At 33.8% G+C, this 17575-nt stretch overlaps 1 protein-coding gene across 4 annotated transcripts in view; it reads left to right on the top strand.

Annotated features, from left to right (window-relative positions):
* Window positions 1-17575, top strand: part of RNGTT (RNA guanylyltransferase and 5'-phosphatase) — a 338823-nt gene that overhangs the window by 176805 nt on the left and 144443 nt on the right. For all 4 annotated transcript variants that reach the window (XM_077162393.1, XM_077162394.1, XM_077162392.1 and 1 more), the window contains exon 12: window positions 6823-6891. In XM_077162393.1, the coding sequence (XP_077018508.1) occupies window positions 6823-6891 (69 nt within the window). The remainder of the gene's footprint in view (window positions 1-6822; window positions 6892-17575) is intronic.

The raw sequence follows: 17575 nt of genomic DNA, 5'->3' as shown, positions 1-17575 counted from the left end.
CTGTACCCTCACCACCGTCCATTAGAATAATTTTTCCATCATTCCAAAGAGAAATCCTAAACTCATTAAATATTAAATCTGCAACTCTGCCCATAACTTGTGCTCTATATTTTGTTTCTGTGAGTTTGCATATTCTAGCTATCTCATAAGAGTAGCATCATACAATGCTTATCTGTTTGTGCCTGAATTTTTCACTTACTGTGTTTTCATGGTTCATCTGTGTAGTAGCATTTATCAGAATTTATTCGTTTTTAAGGCTGAGTAATATTCCAGTGTTATACACTAAATTTTGTTCATTCATCTGCTGATGGATATTTTTAGAGTATTATGAATAATGCTGCCATGAATATTTGTGTATAATGCTCAAGTCTCTGCTTGCAATACTTTTGGGAATATATCTAGAAGTGGGATTGCTGGGCCATGTGATAGTTCCATGTTTTATTTTTTGAGGAACCACCAAACTGTTTTCCACAGTGGCTGCACCATTTTGCATTCCCAACAACAATTAGTGAATATTTCTATTTCTCTGTCTCCTTCTCAGCACTTATTATTTTATATTTTTAAATGGTAGGATGAGGTAGTATCTCGTAGTTTTGATTTATTTACCTAATGGCTAATAAAGTTAGGCATCTTTTCATGTGCTTTTTGGCCATTTGTAAATCTTTGGGGAAATATCTATTCATGTCATTTGCCCATTTTTAAATTAGATTGTCTTTTTGTTGTTGAATTGTAGCAGTTCTTTTTGTATTTTGGGCATTAACCCTGTTTCAGACATACAGTTTCCAAATATTTTCTCCCATTTTTATTTATGAAACAAATATTTCATATTTATTGTTATAGTATTCACCAGTTTTGGTGCTGTTCATTTTTTTGATCCAGGTTTCTATCTTGTATTAAATTCTTTCTCCCTGAAAAATTTATTTTAAAATTTTAAACATAAAAATTTAATGTTTCTGTCCAGTAAAATGCATATATTTTACTGGATTCTGTGTGCTCCACTTTTGAAAGATATTTTCACTTGCTAAAGATTTTTGGAATGACAGTTTTTCTACTTCAGAGTTTTGCTTTTCCATTATCTTTTGGTCTGTATATTTCTGAGGAGTCTGCTGTTAATCTCAATTTTGCATCTCTGAGTGCAGTGTTTTATTTCCCCCCCTTGCTGCTTTTATCATAATATCCTTTTCTTAGGTTTTCAGGAGTTTCATTATGATTAGTCTTTCTTAAATCAACTTTTTTGGTTTCTTCTGGCTCTCAGTGGTTTATGTGTCTGTATATTTAGTTAATTTTGTAATAATATGAGCCATTATTTCTTCCAAGTGTTTATTCTGTTCCTGTATATTTTTCTTTTTGTTAACATACTTCATTTGCACAGGTGTTAACATCTTTTACTACAGTTTCTCTGTTCTGTTTCTTTTTTCCCTTCCTTTTTTCGTCTTTTTTTGTATTTTAGTTGGATAGATCACTAAACTTCAAGTTCAATGATTCTCTCTGACCTAATTCTGTTGATTAGCATTCCCTTTGATTCCAGTTGACAAGCATTCTTTTCCCCAGACCTTATGTTTCTTATTTCTTGCACTTCCATTTGTCTCTTTATTATAGTATCCATCTCTGAGCTCAAATTCTGTGTCTGTCTGGAATTATGATCCATCTCTGTGTCTTATTCTGTTGACTGCCTTATCTCTTGAATGTGGGTCATTTATTTGAGGTGTGTGTATGTGTATGATAATTTTTTGTTGGTTGCTGAACATTAATTTTTGTGTGTATGAACAATAGAAATGAAAATAAATATTTTTATATACCTAGAAAAGGGTATACTTCTTTAGGTTTGCTAATGGGCTTCATTTGTGAAGGAGGTGGTTGAATCAGTCTGTTTTATTTGAGATAGGTTTATATTGCCATAATTATCTTCAGTGCCCCACTAGACTTCAAATTCTTTCAGCAGTTTGCTGTTATTTCTGCTTATTGTGTGGTATGCAGTAAAAAAAGGGGTTTTTCTCCATGTTCTTGCTTCACTTTTAACTTCCTGTCTGCTCTGCATACTTGTACCACAGAGTGTTCCATTTTTGTGCGCTTTTTCTCCTCCAATTATAAAAGACTATTACCTGTCATTCAATGTTAGATTTCTAAGGGATGTGGGATTTTGAGTTTTCTTCTTCCATCCCTAGTATTAAGCAGGCCCTGAGCACGAAGCCTCAGGAATGGCTTTTTCTCAGTGGACTTGCTCTTTCCCTTTTAGCAACTGAACCTTGCCTTGCATATGTATGATGTTTGGGTAAGAGAGAGTTTTTCTGTTTTTTAATCCCTCTAATATCCATAATACAAGGCTATTTTTGAACCTTATATAGCTTCAGATGACTTTATTTTCAGATGGCTTTTGCGTCATATCAGAAAGGAATGTGGGGAGCAAGAGAGTTTTAATGTTTGATTGCAGCCAAAGTGGGGCCCTTTACTATTCCTCATCTTCTTGGGACTCCTTATACAAGCTGGGGGAAAAAAAGCTAGTGAATGAGTGTGAACCTCTCTTGTGTTTGGGGCTTCCAGTGTATACACTTATAACTAACTTATAACTTGGTTATAGGAAGTAATAAAACTTTTTTTTTTCATACCCACTTTATGACTACCACTTCCTCTCCCTATACTCCCTGAAAGATGAGTTATTCTTCCCTGGAGAGGGTGTGGGATTCAATTTACTTGGTTGCATTGAGACCCCAACTCTATGATGACCTTTAAAAAGTTATGATTTTATAGATTATCTGATTTTCTTCTTATTGTTAGGCTTGAAGTGACATTCTCATGTCAGCTTTTACATCGCAAGTTAAAGCAGAACTTTCTCTTAAACCAGCCTTTTAAAGATAATTTTAGAATGAAACACTTTCATGATTATGAATAAAAACCCATAGAATGATTGAGGGGAAAAAGCTGTCCTAATGTTATTCAGTCAGTAATTGTAGCTTGGGTTTACATCTGCAGTGGCTATGTCATATATAATTTGAAGCATGCTGTAACTCAGATACAGCAATGAAAATGATGGAAATGTGTTAAGTGGCTTAAATGTTGTCTATAATGATGAAGACTTTGCCCATAAACTTTGATAAATCTTCCAAATTCACAGATAAATTTTCTTTCTAGTATTGTCAGCGGAAAAGAAGCAATATTTCTAAGTTGACATTATTTTACATATATGATTTAAAGTATGAATAAACTAGTTAATAAATCATATAATATTAAGAAAATTTTTAGATTTTATATATATCCTTACAAGTTTTTACTTTCGGGTGGGCCACGGTGGCTCAGTGGCAGAGATCTTGTCTGCCATGCCCAAGACCTGGGTTTGATTCCTGGTGCCTGCCCATGCAAAAAAAAAGTTTTTACTTTTAAGTTGGTCTAAGAATCCTTCTTTTCCCCTTTTGTGAATTTTATTTCCCTTTGTGTGTGCTTTATTCACATAGTACATGTGAGAAAACATTTAAAGTCTGTAAAATTTAAATGATGATTTAACTGTCTACGTGTGTAGTAAGTTGCAGAAGTTTGGGGGGGCATTTGTTTCAGAAAGTCAGAGAAGATTTTCTTTTGATTATTTCCTTTTTTTTAGTAAAATTTTGATTGAAATCTACCTGGGTGTTTTTTCACGTTTTTTAGCTTTTAAAGCTTTTCATTTTGAAGCTAGTTGGTAAATATCTGATAGCCTCAGTTTCCTTTTCTGGAAAATTGAATAATAATATAAAACTCAATAATATGTGTCTGATGAGGATTAGATACCACAACACCTACCACAACACTACTTCATAGTAGGCCCTTAATATGCAAACGGTATTGTATGTGTCAACTAAAGAAAGAAGTATTGTTTGGAGCATGCTCAAGGAGCATCTCTCATTTTGTTCCAAAAAATTTCATAGTTCCTTAAGTTCTCTGATTCATAAAAAGTTAGAGCAAAATAAAGAATGAAGTTATTTTCATTTCTGTAGCAGATAACATCATGTTATCTAGAGTCTGGCCTATTGTTACTTTATACTTTGTGCTTTATTTATATAAATTGCATGCTTTATATTTATACTTTAGGTACAGGTGTGACCCATTATATGAATTTGAGAACTTTTGTCTTAGAATGGAAAAGCTTTGTTTAATGGCCTTAAATGGTGTACCTACACTTAAAGAACAAAGATTCTTTTAACTATTTTTTTTAAAGAAATCCTGAGTATTTAGTTTTCATTGCATCATTCTTCGGCAAAATTGCTTTTCTTACATAATGTGGTAGAACAAACATCAAAGATGTATATATTTTTTGTTTTGCTTGAACCTTTACCCATCATTCATTTATGGATATTCAAAAAAAATTGAAATAGAGCATGAAGGTTTTATATATACTGCTCAGTTTGAACATGTTTCCACATTTTTCCTCCAAGATCAATGTATCACTTATATGAAACAAAATTTTAGCTTAACATTACCTTCCAAATTTCTAGCGATAATGTGAGGTGATATATTTTGACACTGATGTCTGGAGTTCATTTTCCTTTTTTGAAATAAGAAATCTGTACTTTTAATCCATATTAAATTTCTTCTTGGACAAAGTTTCTCAAATAACTGAGTCTTTCAAATAATTGTATAGAGCAGTTTACTCAGCTCAGAGACCTTTTGGAGACAAATGCCTGAATCTAACAACTATCCTGAAATTTCTGCCCTTTTGACCAAGCTGTGGATAATATGGTTCTAAGAGTCCCAGTTTGCCAGCTCCCCATGTTCTTAATTGTGATTAGGGAAAAAACAAAGCCAAAGAAAAGCATGGAGAGTGGTACAGTTTTAAGAAAATATGGGTATTCATACTCAAATTGATCATAGGTTTAAACAGTTGAAAACTAGAGTAGCTCTTGTTTTTCATTGTAGTTAGAGAAATTTTAGATTTTGAAGATGGTACGAAGATGAAGTCACAGTTTGGGAGGAGAATTACAGTTTTGTTGCATGCGAAGTAGATATGAAATTCTGGTTGTTGTTTTTGGAATGCAAATATCCCTGAGTGGTTTCAAGAGGATATGATTATGATAAATGGATGTATGGCACACAGCATATCCAATATTTTGAGACAAACAGATGAATCTAAGAACTGTCCTGAATTTTATGTCTGTTGGCTTGACTCTGGGTAATATAACATTACCTCCTTTTATGAAAGTATATGTTCTTCTCTTCCCTGAAATACAGAAATCAAAATTTAGGACTTCCATCAGTGATAGGCATTTTGAGTTCTCTAACATAGTAAAACCTGTGAAAAATAAGCATTCAAAACTACTCATTCAAAAATGATTTGACCATTTCAGCCAGTCCTAAAGAACACCTGGGGTAATATATAAGATTCCACAAGGGTTCCATGCACTTGAGTAACTTTGTAGAAACTACGACCTCCGGATGGGTCCTTGGTCCAGATAAATCCCGAAACCTAGTCCAGCCTCTCCAGAACATTAAAAAGTTCCATCTCCCTACCCCATATTGGTGACAGACCCTTCTAATATTAAAAATTTAGAATTGCCATAGCCCAAACAACCCTAAAGAGGGGTATGGAAAGATCAAAGTTGATGGTGGAGTTATACATAGAAGGTAGGATTTAACAAATGAATATGAATGCTGAATCATTAAATTGATATCTTTCAGTCTCAAGTATTTTCGAGCAGCTAGAAGTAAAAACCTAAAATTGTTAAATTGTAACCCATATCTACGTCTGAAATATGTTCTACAACTAATTGTGGTGCTGTGCTTTGAAATTTATAGCTTTTTTTGTATATATGTTATTTTTTCACAAAAAAGACGGAAAAAGTCAATTGTGATGATAAAAAAATATTTAAACCCTCTAGCTACCTGTATTCTGGAGCAGCTAGAAGGAAAAATATGAGAAGATCATATGATAGCCCATGACAAACTGGGATCTGTCCTGTAAACTATTTGTTGAAGAGTACTTTGAAAACTTCATTTTTTATTTCCTTGCTTTGTATATTTGTTATACTATACAATAGAAAAAGTTAAAAAAAAAATGCTGATGTCACACCTAGCAACAAATTGAAACTCCTTCTTCCTGCACAAGCAAATACTTAAAAATAAGGACAATTTTAATTAATAAAAAATGATTAGAGATCACTGGTTCTGTAATTCCCTCTGTTCTTTAGTAGAAACTGCATTGAAAAAGCTATTTGTTTATATTTTGTACTGTGTATATCTTATAATGAAATTCTCTGCTGGAAAAATTATTTAAAAAGATAGAAAGCAAAACAAAAGAACTGGACATAAAAGAAATGTTAAAAAATTTATTTGCTTAGGGAATTTTGGAAACCACAGTAAAGTTTCTTTGGACTGTAATCTCCATGTTTGAGCTACGTGTAGGTTTTCTTTTTACCCCCTTCCACCCATCCCCAAACAGGTTTTTTTTTTGCTGTCTCCTTCTTTGTGTATATTTACTTTTTTATTCCCTTTATTTATTTTTTCCCAGGGTTTCTACTTTCACTTTAGTTTTGGATTCTATGTAGTCCTTGCTTTTTGCTGGTTCAGTAATGCATTTAAAAATGTTTTAAAAATACTTTATCCATCATTTTGGTTATTGTAATTAGAACCGAAGTTCAGGATTTCTAGTCTGCCATGTAATGGAAGTCTTCATGTTTGTTTGTTTTAAATCTTATAAATATATTAATCGAGAGCCCTATGGAGCCACCCCCCCCCACTTTGTTTTTAAGTTTCTTAGAGCTGTGTATTGAGAAATTTTCATAAAACTCATAAAGAAATTAAAATACTTTTAAAGTAATAATTGTATTTCTAAAAAATACTCATGTGTTTATTTTATAGCTACTTGAAGGAAGTTTTGCCAAAGAAGTCAGCCATGAAATGGATGGACTTATTTTTCAGCCCATCGGAGTAAGTTCATTTGGCTGTGTGTCTATGTATAGGTGTGTATGTATGTATATGTATGTATGTTTTTTAGTATATAAAGTACGTTTTCCTCAACATATTTACAAAGGATTGATTTCTGCTGTGGCAGCTTGTTTTCCTTAAAGCAAAGTTTCATTATACAATATTTTATATATATAAATATATAATACAAACACAAACATCTGTATATTTTTTCACTATGCTCAAGAAGTAAAATATTGTTGATCATTCCTTTCCAAGAAGTTAGTCTTAATATAATCAATTTTCTTATAGTTCTTAGAAAATGAATGTTAACTTATGTTTCTTTCCTTGAAATTTACCAAAAACATTACATACTTATTTCCATTTCTTTCTTTGGCTTGGTATACCTTTAAGTATTAATATTTCTAAGACTACATTTTGTTATGGGTAAGATTCAAAGAGTTTTCAATATTTAAAGAAAATAGGACTCTTTGAATATTTATTCCATGTCGAATTTCTGAAACCCACTAAAGAACTTTTTACCAATTTAATGGTCAGATGATATGTTTGGGATAAATTGCGTTTTACTCTGTAGCAGAGTTTCTCAACTTCAGCACTATTAATATTTTGGGCCAGGATTACTCTTTGTTGTGGGTCTGTCCTGTGTATAGTACAATATTTAGCTGCATCCTTGGCCTCTGTTTACTGAATTCCAGTCTATCACCGTACTTCCCCAGTCGTGACAACCAGAACTATCCCCAGGCATTGCTAAATTGTACCTAGTTGAGTACCACTGCTCCATAGGACAGTGTTTCTCAGAGTGTGGCCCGTGGATGAGGGAGGAGCATTAGCACTATTGAAGTTTTTAAAAATATAAATTCTTGGTCCCCACCCTGAAGGAATCTTGGGGATGAAGTCCAGCAATTTGTGTTGTAACAAGCTCTCCACGTAATTTTGATACATGTTCAAGTGTGAAAACCACGGCTTTATAGGAAAGAGTTGTATTTCATATGCTCTCACCCCATCAGATACTATATTTTCTTTTACTAACACTGTTCTTAAAAATTAAAGTTTGAGCAAGTTGTAAAGTTGTGTAGTAAGACATACAACTGGGTTCCTACAGAAAGGGAAAAAGAACTATTATTTTTTGAGTATTATGTATTAAACACTATATATATATATATATGCACTTCACATGTATAATAAAACTCTGCCATGATGCAAATTTAGATATAATGTGATTTGGGATTGGCCTCTCAGCATTCCCTTGCCAAACAGGGAGAGGAAAAAATCTTATGTGGTGGAGAGAGACAGAGGATGGATGAGTTAGGGATTAGGGACAAAAACTGTAGAAAACTCTATTTTAGGAAGATAGAACCTGGATCCAGGCCCAGTCTTCCTAACTTGAAAGAAATGAAGTCTAAATATAACAATAAATATCAAGGAGTTAAAACTCATGGTTCAAATCCATATATAAATAAGAATTTGGTGTATATTTGATATGAAATGGGCTTTTAAATGTGGGATGTCTAGTATAGTCAGTTGGTGTATTAATCTATTTTCATTTAGCAAATCATACTTTTTAGTATGACTGTGTAATTAATATCTGGTAAGATTACGTCTCCCTGTTCTTTGCCAGGATTTTCTTAAATATTTATGGACATTTAGTTTTAGATATCAGTTTCAGAATCAATTTGTCAGGCTACCCAAAAATTCCTGTTAGTTAATTGTAATAGCTCTGAATTTAGATTAATCTGGAGCAAATTGATGTCTTTATAATGTTAAATTGCCTTCTCAATGATTAAAGTAACTTTCAGGTTAAAGACCTTTCAAGTCTTCTTCTGTTCTCCAATAATGTTTTTATTGTGGTTTTTAGGCTAATTTCTAGACTTATAATTTTTATGTTTTTATAGTAAGTGGGGTCTTATTTTTTCTTAAAATTTTATTTGGTACTTCTGATGTAGTGGCCTGCTATTGATTTCTTTCGTTGATTCAACAATCTCGCCAAAGACTCTTAGTTCTAAATCCTTGTCTAATTTTATTATATTGATCTCCAAGGACCTTTAGTGTACTGGCTTACATATTACCTTTGAATGGATGAGGAGAAGGAAACATTTATGTCTTGTTTCCAACCTTAAGGAAACAGCTAAATTTGCTCCATTAAGTATGTTTCTGGTAGTTTTCTGTTAGTTACCCTTTATCATGTTAAGAAATTTCTTTTTCTCCAAAAGACTTTTTTTTTTTAAATCATAAATAAATTTTGGGAGTTAAGAAATGGCTTCTTTTAAATTTATTGAGATTATCATGTCTGTTTTTGGTTTGTTTGTTTGCGGTGTGTATATAGTTGGCTCCCTTGTGGGAAGCTGGGGTCAGACTTTTTTTTTTTTAATATTTTATTGACAAACCTTCACACACATACAGTCTATACATGGAGTATAATCGGTGGCTTACAATATTATCACACAGTTGTGTATTCATCAGCATGGTCATTTTTAGCACATTTACATCACTCCATAAAAAGAGAAAAGAAAAAATTCATCCTTCTTGTACTCTTCACTCTCATTGACCAGTAGTATTTTAATCTTCCCAATTTATTTTACCCCTTAACCCCCCATTATTTATTTATTTATTTATTTATTTTTTTGCTCATTTGCCCATACCTTGGATAAAAGAGCAGCAGACACAAAGTTTTCTCAATCCTACAATCACATTGTAAAAGTTATATCTTTGTACAATCGTCTTCAAGAATCAAGGCTCCTGAAACACAACTCAACAGTTTCAGGTACTTCCCTCTAGGCACTCCAATACACTATAAACTAAAAAGGGATATCTATATAATGCATAGAATAATCTCCAGGATGATTTCTCAACTCTGAAATCTTTCAGCCACCGAAACTTTGTCTCATTTCTCTTTTCTTCCTTTTAGTCAAGAAGGCTTTCTCAGTCCTGTGATGCCAGGTCCCAGAGAATCCCGGGAGTTCTCTCGCGCTTTACCAGGGAGTTTTACACCCCAGGGAGTCAGGTACCACGTAGTGGGGCAAGGCAGTGAGTTCACCTGCCGAGTTGTCTTAGAGAGACAGACCTCATCTGAGCAGCAAAAGACCTCCTCTGGAGGTAACTCTTAGTCATAATTTTAAATGAACTTAGCCTGTCCTTTTCAGGAATAAGTTTTATAGGGAAGTACCCCAAGATCGAGGACCTGTTGATTTGGCTGTCCCCACTGCTTGTGAGAATATCAGAAATTCTCCAAAAGGGTAAGTTGAGTATTTCCTCTATTCTGCCCATTCTTCCAAGGGGACTTTGCAAATACTTCTTTATTCACTGCCTAAATTACTCTGGGATTTATCACACTGACCTGGACAAACCAACAAGATCCCACACCCTCTTCAAGATTCCATATACAACAAAACTGACCATACAAGTTAAATTAGGTAATGCACTGCCCAATGTAAACATTTTGTTCCAACTAAACATCTCTTCCTTTGGTCTCACACAGAAATTGAAGGTTTAAAATATGGACGATGTCATCCTTTACCCTATATTCTGATCTACCCCAGTCCTATCCAGATCAGCTTCATTCATATCTCTAGTCAAGATCTGATCTCTTTTAACTTTTTAAACATTTCCTATTTGGGGTACTGCTCACATTTCATGGCTTCAGAGCTCTAACTCTGAGGCTCAGGTGTCACATAAATACCCAAAGTTTCTGGGAATGATGGTGTTATAATCAAACAGCTCAGTATTTCAGAATTTAGAAATAATAGTTACAACTCCTGAATATGTGACTGCTATGAGAGCTTACAACTAGGACCTTTTACAGTAGACCCCAACTTGATAACTCAAGCTCTTGACTTCACTTCACTGAGTTGCATGTTATAGTTAGTCTGCATGGTTGAAATATGATAATATTTGTCTTTTTTGTTTCTGACATTTTATTGAACTTGCAGTCCTTTAAGGTTCATTCACCTAGTTGTATAACTTACATCTTGTGATTTTTATTCATCATTAATATAGTAAATTATTGCTGCTTCATGTCATTAATATAGTAACTTGCATTGATTTTCTTATGTTGACCTATCCTTCCATTCCTGGGATATATTCTACTTGATCATGAGATAGTTTTTAAGTATGCCTTTGAATCTGTATGTAAGATTTTCTTGAGGATTTCTGCCTTCTTATTTCTTATAGTTTTCCCTCCTTTTTTGTGTACTCAATATAAAATAAGAACTGTTTCTTACTGTAGAGAAAATTATCTAAGTTCAAAGTAAGGTATAATAATACATGACCATAATTTTCAAAACCAATGATAATAGCATGGCTTCTAATGAAAAGTAGAGCAGTCTCCTGTACCACCCTTCTTGACCCACATGTGCCAGTCCTACTATGCACTTCTCATTGTTTTAGCTGGTTTTTGGCTACTTATCTCCATATTTCTACAAAATCTGTGCATGATTCTTCTTTTTGATTTTTGGTTTTACACATGATGTGCTTAGTTTTTATTAGAGAAGTTAGGGGTTACAGAACAATCATGCATAAAATATGGATTCCCATATGCTGCCCTGTTATTGCTTTGTGTGGTACATTTGTTACAATTGAGGAAAGCACATTTAAAAATTGTACTATTAGTTTTTGCAGTGTGGCTGTGTGATTGTGAAGACCTTGTGCTGGATGCTCTTTTTGTCTACCTGATTGACAGACGAGTAAAACATATGGATTAAAAATAAGTAACAGAGGGAACAAATGTTAAAATAAATTTAGTAGATTGAAATGCTAATGGTCAATAAAAGGGAGGGTTAAGGGATATGGTATGTATGAATTTTTTTGTTTTCTTTTTATTTATTTTTTCTGAATTGATGCAAAATTTCTACGAAATGACCATGATGATGAATATACAACTGTGTGATGAAAAAAAAATTGTACTATTAACTATAGTCCTTGGTTAAAGTTAGGGTTTACTGTTTGTGTTGTGCAGTTCCATTGATTGTCATTTAAAAATTTTTATTCCAGTACCATATGCACAACACAAAATTTCTCCTTTTAAATCACATTCAAAGATATAATTCATTGCTGTTAATTACATTCACAATATTGTGCTGTTGTGAATTTTGTGTTAAAAAATATTCCATCACCACTATTTTAGTTTGGTAAAGCTGCCAGAATGCAACACACCGTAGATGAATTAGCTTTTTTAATAAGGGGATTTATTTAGTTACAAATTTATATTTCTTCCCAGGCAAGGTAAATGACTTTTTTCCTTTTCTGTCACTTGGGAAGATACACGTGGGACATCTACTGTGTTTCCTTCCCAGCTTTTGGGTTCAAATAGTGCCTTCACTGTAAATTCCAAGAAACCATTGCCTAACACAAGGTCCTGAAATTGTTTCCTCATGTTTTCTTTTAGGAGTTTTATAGTTCTGGCTCTTAAATTTAGATCTTTGATCCATTTTGAGTTGATATTTTGTATGTGGTATGCAGTAGGGGTCTACTTTCATTCTTTTGCAAATGGATATCCAGTTTTCACAGCATCATTTGTTGAAAAGGCTATTTTTTTCAGTTGGGTGGTCTTTGCCCTCTTGTCAAAAATCAGTTGGCCATAAATGTTAGGATTGATTTTTGAGCTGTCAGTTTCGTTAGTCTATATGTCTGCCTTTGAACCAGTTCCATGCTGTTTTGATCATTGTGCTTTGTAATATGTTTTAAGACTGGGAAGTATGAGTTCTTCAACACTATACTTTTTAAAGAAGGTTTTCTGAGCACTAGTCCTTTATATCCTTGTTTAAATTTATTCCTAGACATTTGACTCTTTTAGCTGTTATTGTAAATGAAATTTTTTTCTTGATTCCTTCTAATTGTTCATTGCTGATATATAAAAAAAACAACTGATTTGGGGATGTTGATCTGATACCCTGCCACTTTGCTGAATTCAGTTATTTACTCTAGGAGTTTCGTTGTGGGTTCTTCAGGATTTTCTGTATATAGAATCTTTCCATTTGTAAATAGTGAAAGTTTTCTTCCTCCTTTCCAAGGGGGATACCTTTTATTTCTTTTACTTGCCTAATTTCTCTGGCAAAAACTTCCAGTACAATGTTGAAAAACAGTGGTGACAATGGACATTTTTGTCTTGTACCAGATCTAGAAAAACTTTGTCTTTTATCAAGTATGATATTACCTATTGGAATTTCATATATGCCCTTTATCCTGTGCAGTAAGTTTCCTTCTAATCCTAGTATCTTAAGTGTTTTTATCAAGAAGGGGAGCTGGATTTTGTGAAATGATTTTTCTATGGCATTTCCATATGGATTTTTTCCTTTCATTCTATTAGTATTGTGTAGTACATTAATTGGTTTCTTTATGTTGAATCACTCTGGGGTAAGTGGGATAAGTCCCACTTGATCATGGTGTATAGTTCTTTTAATATGCTTGTTTCAGCTGGAATGCAGCATACCAGAAATGGAATTGGGTTTTACAAAGAGGATTTATTAGGTTACAAATTTACAGTTCTAAGGCCAGGAAAATGTCCGAATTAAGTCATCGACAAGAGGATACCTTTATGCAAGAAAGGCCAATCACCTTTGGGTTTCTCTGTCATATGGGAAGGCACGTGGTGACATCTACTGGCCCTTCTCTCCTGGATTGGTTTCCAAAATGGCGCTCTCAGCTTTTGTGGGTCCTTTTGGCATTTTCTTTCTCTCTGTGTCCTTTATTTGATTTCCTCTCTCTGCTCTCTGTTTTGGCTCTGAGGCTTTCTGTATATTTTTCTGTCTAGTATCATTCTCTTCGTAAAGGACTCCAGTAAAAGGATTAAAACCTGCCTTGAATTGAGTGGGTCACATTTCCTTGGAAACAACGTAATCAAAAGGTCCCATAATAGGTGTGCACCCACAAGATTGGATTAGAAGAACATAACTTTTCTGGGGTACATAACGGTTTCATACCAGCACAGTACTCTTGGCTTTGATTTGGAGTATTTTGTTGAGAATTTTTATCTGTATTCATAGGAGATATTGGTCTGTAATTTTCTTTTCTTATCTTTATCTGGGTTTGTATAAAGATGATGTTGGTCTCGTAAAATGAATTTGGGGGTTTCCTTCCTGTTCAGTATTTTTGGCATTTTATTTCTCTCTGCATCCTTCACTTGAATTTTGATGGGATTGGTTTAATTGTACCTGTAATGTTTGGTGATATTCTCTGTGATACCCACCTGCTCCTGGGCTTTTATTTGTTGTAAAGATTTAATGACTGATTCCATCTCTGTTAGTTACTAGTTTGTTGAGATCTTCTATTTCTTCTTCAGTCGGTGTAGGTAGTTTCTGTGTTTCCAGGAATTTGTCCATTTTATTTAGGTTATCTAATTCTTCAGTGAACAGTTGTTTATAGTTTCCTCCAACAGTCCTTTTTGTTTCAGTGGGGTAGGTAGCAGTGTCTCTCTTCATTTCTGTAGTCTTTCTGTTTTTCTTTTTCAGTTTAGGTAAAGGTTTGTCACCTGTATTCATCTTTTCAAAGAATTAACTTTTGGTTCTGTTGATTCTCTCTCTCTCTCTCTCTCTTTTTTTCTCTATTTCATTTATCTTCATTTTGATCATTATAATTTCCTTCCTTCTTGTTTTACGTTTAGTTTTCTCTTCTTTTTCTAATTCTTCCAGTTTTGAGGTTATTTCTTTGATTTGAAGTGTTTCTTCTTTTAAAAGCATTTAGAGCTATAAATCTTCCTTTAGGTACTGCCTGTCCTGTATCCCCTAAATTGTGGTATGTTACATTTTCATTTTCATTTACCTCATTCCTAATTTCAATTCTTTCTGGTTTCCTCTTTAATCCATGGTTATTTAGAAGTATATTGTTTAATTTCCATGTATTTGTGAATTTTCCATTTCTCCTGTTATGTTCTTAGCTCATTCCATTGTGGTTGCAGAAGATACATTTTATATTTTCAATATTTTTGAATTTGCTGAGACTTTTCTTAAAATCTGATGTATGTTTTGTTCTTCAGAATGATCCATAGGCATTCAAGAAGAATGTGTTGTCTGTTGTTATTGGGTGCAGTGTTATATATTTTTCAGTTAGTTCTAGTGGGTTTAGAGTATTATTTTAGCTTTTTATTTCCTTATTTTAGCTGTTTTATTCATTATTGGAAATGGAATATTAAAGTCTCCTGTTATTGTAGAGCTGTCGGTTTCTCCATTCCAGTTTGTCATTATTTGCTTCATGTATTTTGGGGCTTTGGTGGTAAATGCATATATATTTATTATAGCTACAACTTCTTGTTCCATTGACTTCTTTTTTTAATGCATGTCTTCATTTTATTACTCATCTACCCATACAGTGGATAAAGGGGGTGTCATTTGCAAGGTTTTTACAATCACACAGTCTCAGATGAAAGCTATATAGTTAATATACTCATTATCAAAGATTAAGGATACTGGATTACAGTTCAGCAGTTTCAGGTATTTCCTTCTGGCTATTCTAATTAACTAGAAACTAAAAAGAAATATCTATATAATGAGTCAGTAGTCGTGATCATTTATTAAATCCTACTTTTTCAATTACAACTCCTCTTTCTCATTTGATCGTTCTCTCAATCTCTGGGTATAGCTGCACAATGACAGTTCTAACTTCTTTGTGCTGTAAAAGGGTGTCAACATTATGGGGTAGAGGAATGAAACTGGTTGATGTTCTTAGGGAGATGGGTATCTGTAGGTTTCAGGGTTCATCTGGCATAAGAGCCACATGAAGGCTTTAAATTTCTCTAAAAATCAACTTATTAGGTAAAACTTTAGTCTTAGATAGAGCCCAGGGTATTCTTTAGGGTTTTCAGAAATACCGTTGGTTTTGGGTCTTGGCATATGTGACAATTTGCAATATCTGGCTGAAGCTTGAATATGAGTAACTTCCAAAACGATCTCTTGACTCTATTTGAAATATCTTAGCCACTGCAAGTTCATTTTGGTTCATTCGTCTTCTCCCTTTTGGTCAGAAAGGTACTGCCAATCTGCTGATGGCCATGGTCAGGCTTATTCCTAGGAGTCATGCCCCATTGCCAAGGAGACTTATACCCCTGAAAGTCATGTCCCACATAGTGAGTTTATTTGCGGAGTTTGGCAGAGAGAGAGCCACATCCGAACAAAAAAAGAGGTTCTGGGGTGACTCTTAGGCATAACTATAAGCAGGCTTAGTTTCACCATTACAGAATAAATTTCATAAGGACAAGCCTCAAGATTTAGGGATTGGCTTATTAAATTAAGCTTGAGGGAATATTAGAAATTCCCCAGATGGGGAAATGTAATAGTTCCACAATTTTCTCCAGTCTTTCAAGGGACTTTGCAAATACTGTTTTATTTTTTGCCCACAATAATCTGGAATGTTTCTGGGTATTACGATGACTTGTACAGAATAACGAGCTCCTTCCCTAGTTTAGGCTCCCTGTGATTAGATTGTTTAAATGAACTGACCAGGGTGGTGCAATGATGGCTCAGCAGGCAGAATTCTTGCCTGCCAAGCTGGAGACCTGGCTTCGATTCTCAGAGCCTGCCTGTAACCCTCCCCCCACCCAAATAAATAAATAAAATAAAATAAACTGACCAGACAGGTTAAATTAGATAGTGTGCTACAGAAAATTTAAATTTTGGGCAAAATAAATCTCTCTTCCTTTGATGTCATGCAGAAGTTGGAGTTTTAAAATACAGACAATATCATCCTGTACTCTGTATTCTGATTTACCTTAGTGCATTGACTTCTTTATCAGTCTATACTGAGCATCTTTGTCCTTCTTAAGTGCTTCTTATGAAAAGGCTTTTTTATTTTGTATTTATATAAGTACTGTGCTCTTTTTAAGCTACTGCTTGCATGGTATATTTTTTTCATCCTTTAACTTTCACCTTATTTATGTCTTTTAATTTAAGGTGAGTATTTTGTAAACAGCACACAGTGGAGTCATGCTTTTTCATCTATTCTGCTAATCTCTGCCTTTTAACTGGAGAGTTTACTCCATTTCAATAAAGTCAGTACAGATAATGTAGAACTTTATTCTGCCATTTTGCTATTTAGTCTTTGTAATTCTTTTTTTTGTCCCTCAATTATTCTGTTAATGCCTACCTTCATACTTACTAGCTTTTTTGTATTGTACCATATTGAGTCCCTTCTCATTTATAGTATTTGTGTATATTTTTCATATATTTTCCTTGGGATTAGAATGTAAAATTCTCATATTGTTCATTCACTATTTTCCTGATATCCTTTCATTCTTTCTCTGTACTTTCCTCATGTCCTTGAGCATATATGTGAAGATAGTTTTTTTAAAAAGTCTGGTCTTCTCCATTGCTGTTTTCTGGATTCATATCCACTTCCTTTGGATGGGCCACCATTTCCTATTTCCTGTTTTTTTTCTTGTAGTCTTTCATTAACACTGTACATTTTAATAATTTAAATTTAACGTTGGAATTTGTTCCCTGAGATGTCTGTTTCTTGAGTTTTTAATCTTCCTGAGTATCACTGTCCTATCAGGAAGGTCCACCCAATGGTAATGTATATGGTAGGGTTCTCCAAGTCTTTTCTTGACCTATGTCTTGTCCTGGTCTTGTGTTTGTTAGGGGCTTAGTAGTTTCCCTGTTAAAGGGATTGACAAAAGATTACAGGCTTTAAGTCCAGCAGTGGATTGCCAGAGAAAGGGGAAAGGTCTGTCAACTGGGAAGCAGAAGGTTTGCAGAAGCAAAAC

The sequence above is a fragment of the Tamandua tetradactyla genome, chromosome 5, assembly GCF_023851605.1.
Source record: "Tamandua tetradactyla isolate mTamTet1 chromosome 5, mTamTet1.pri, whole genome shotgun sequence".
NCBI classification, from domain to species: Eukaryota; Metazoa; Chordata; class Mammalia; order Pilosa; family Myrmecophagidae; genus Tamandua; species Tamandua tetradactyla.
Note: the sequence above shows the minus strand (reverse complement) of the source record. Positions and strands in the feature narration are given on the sequence as shown.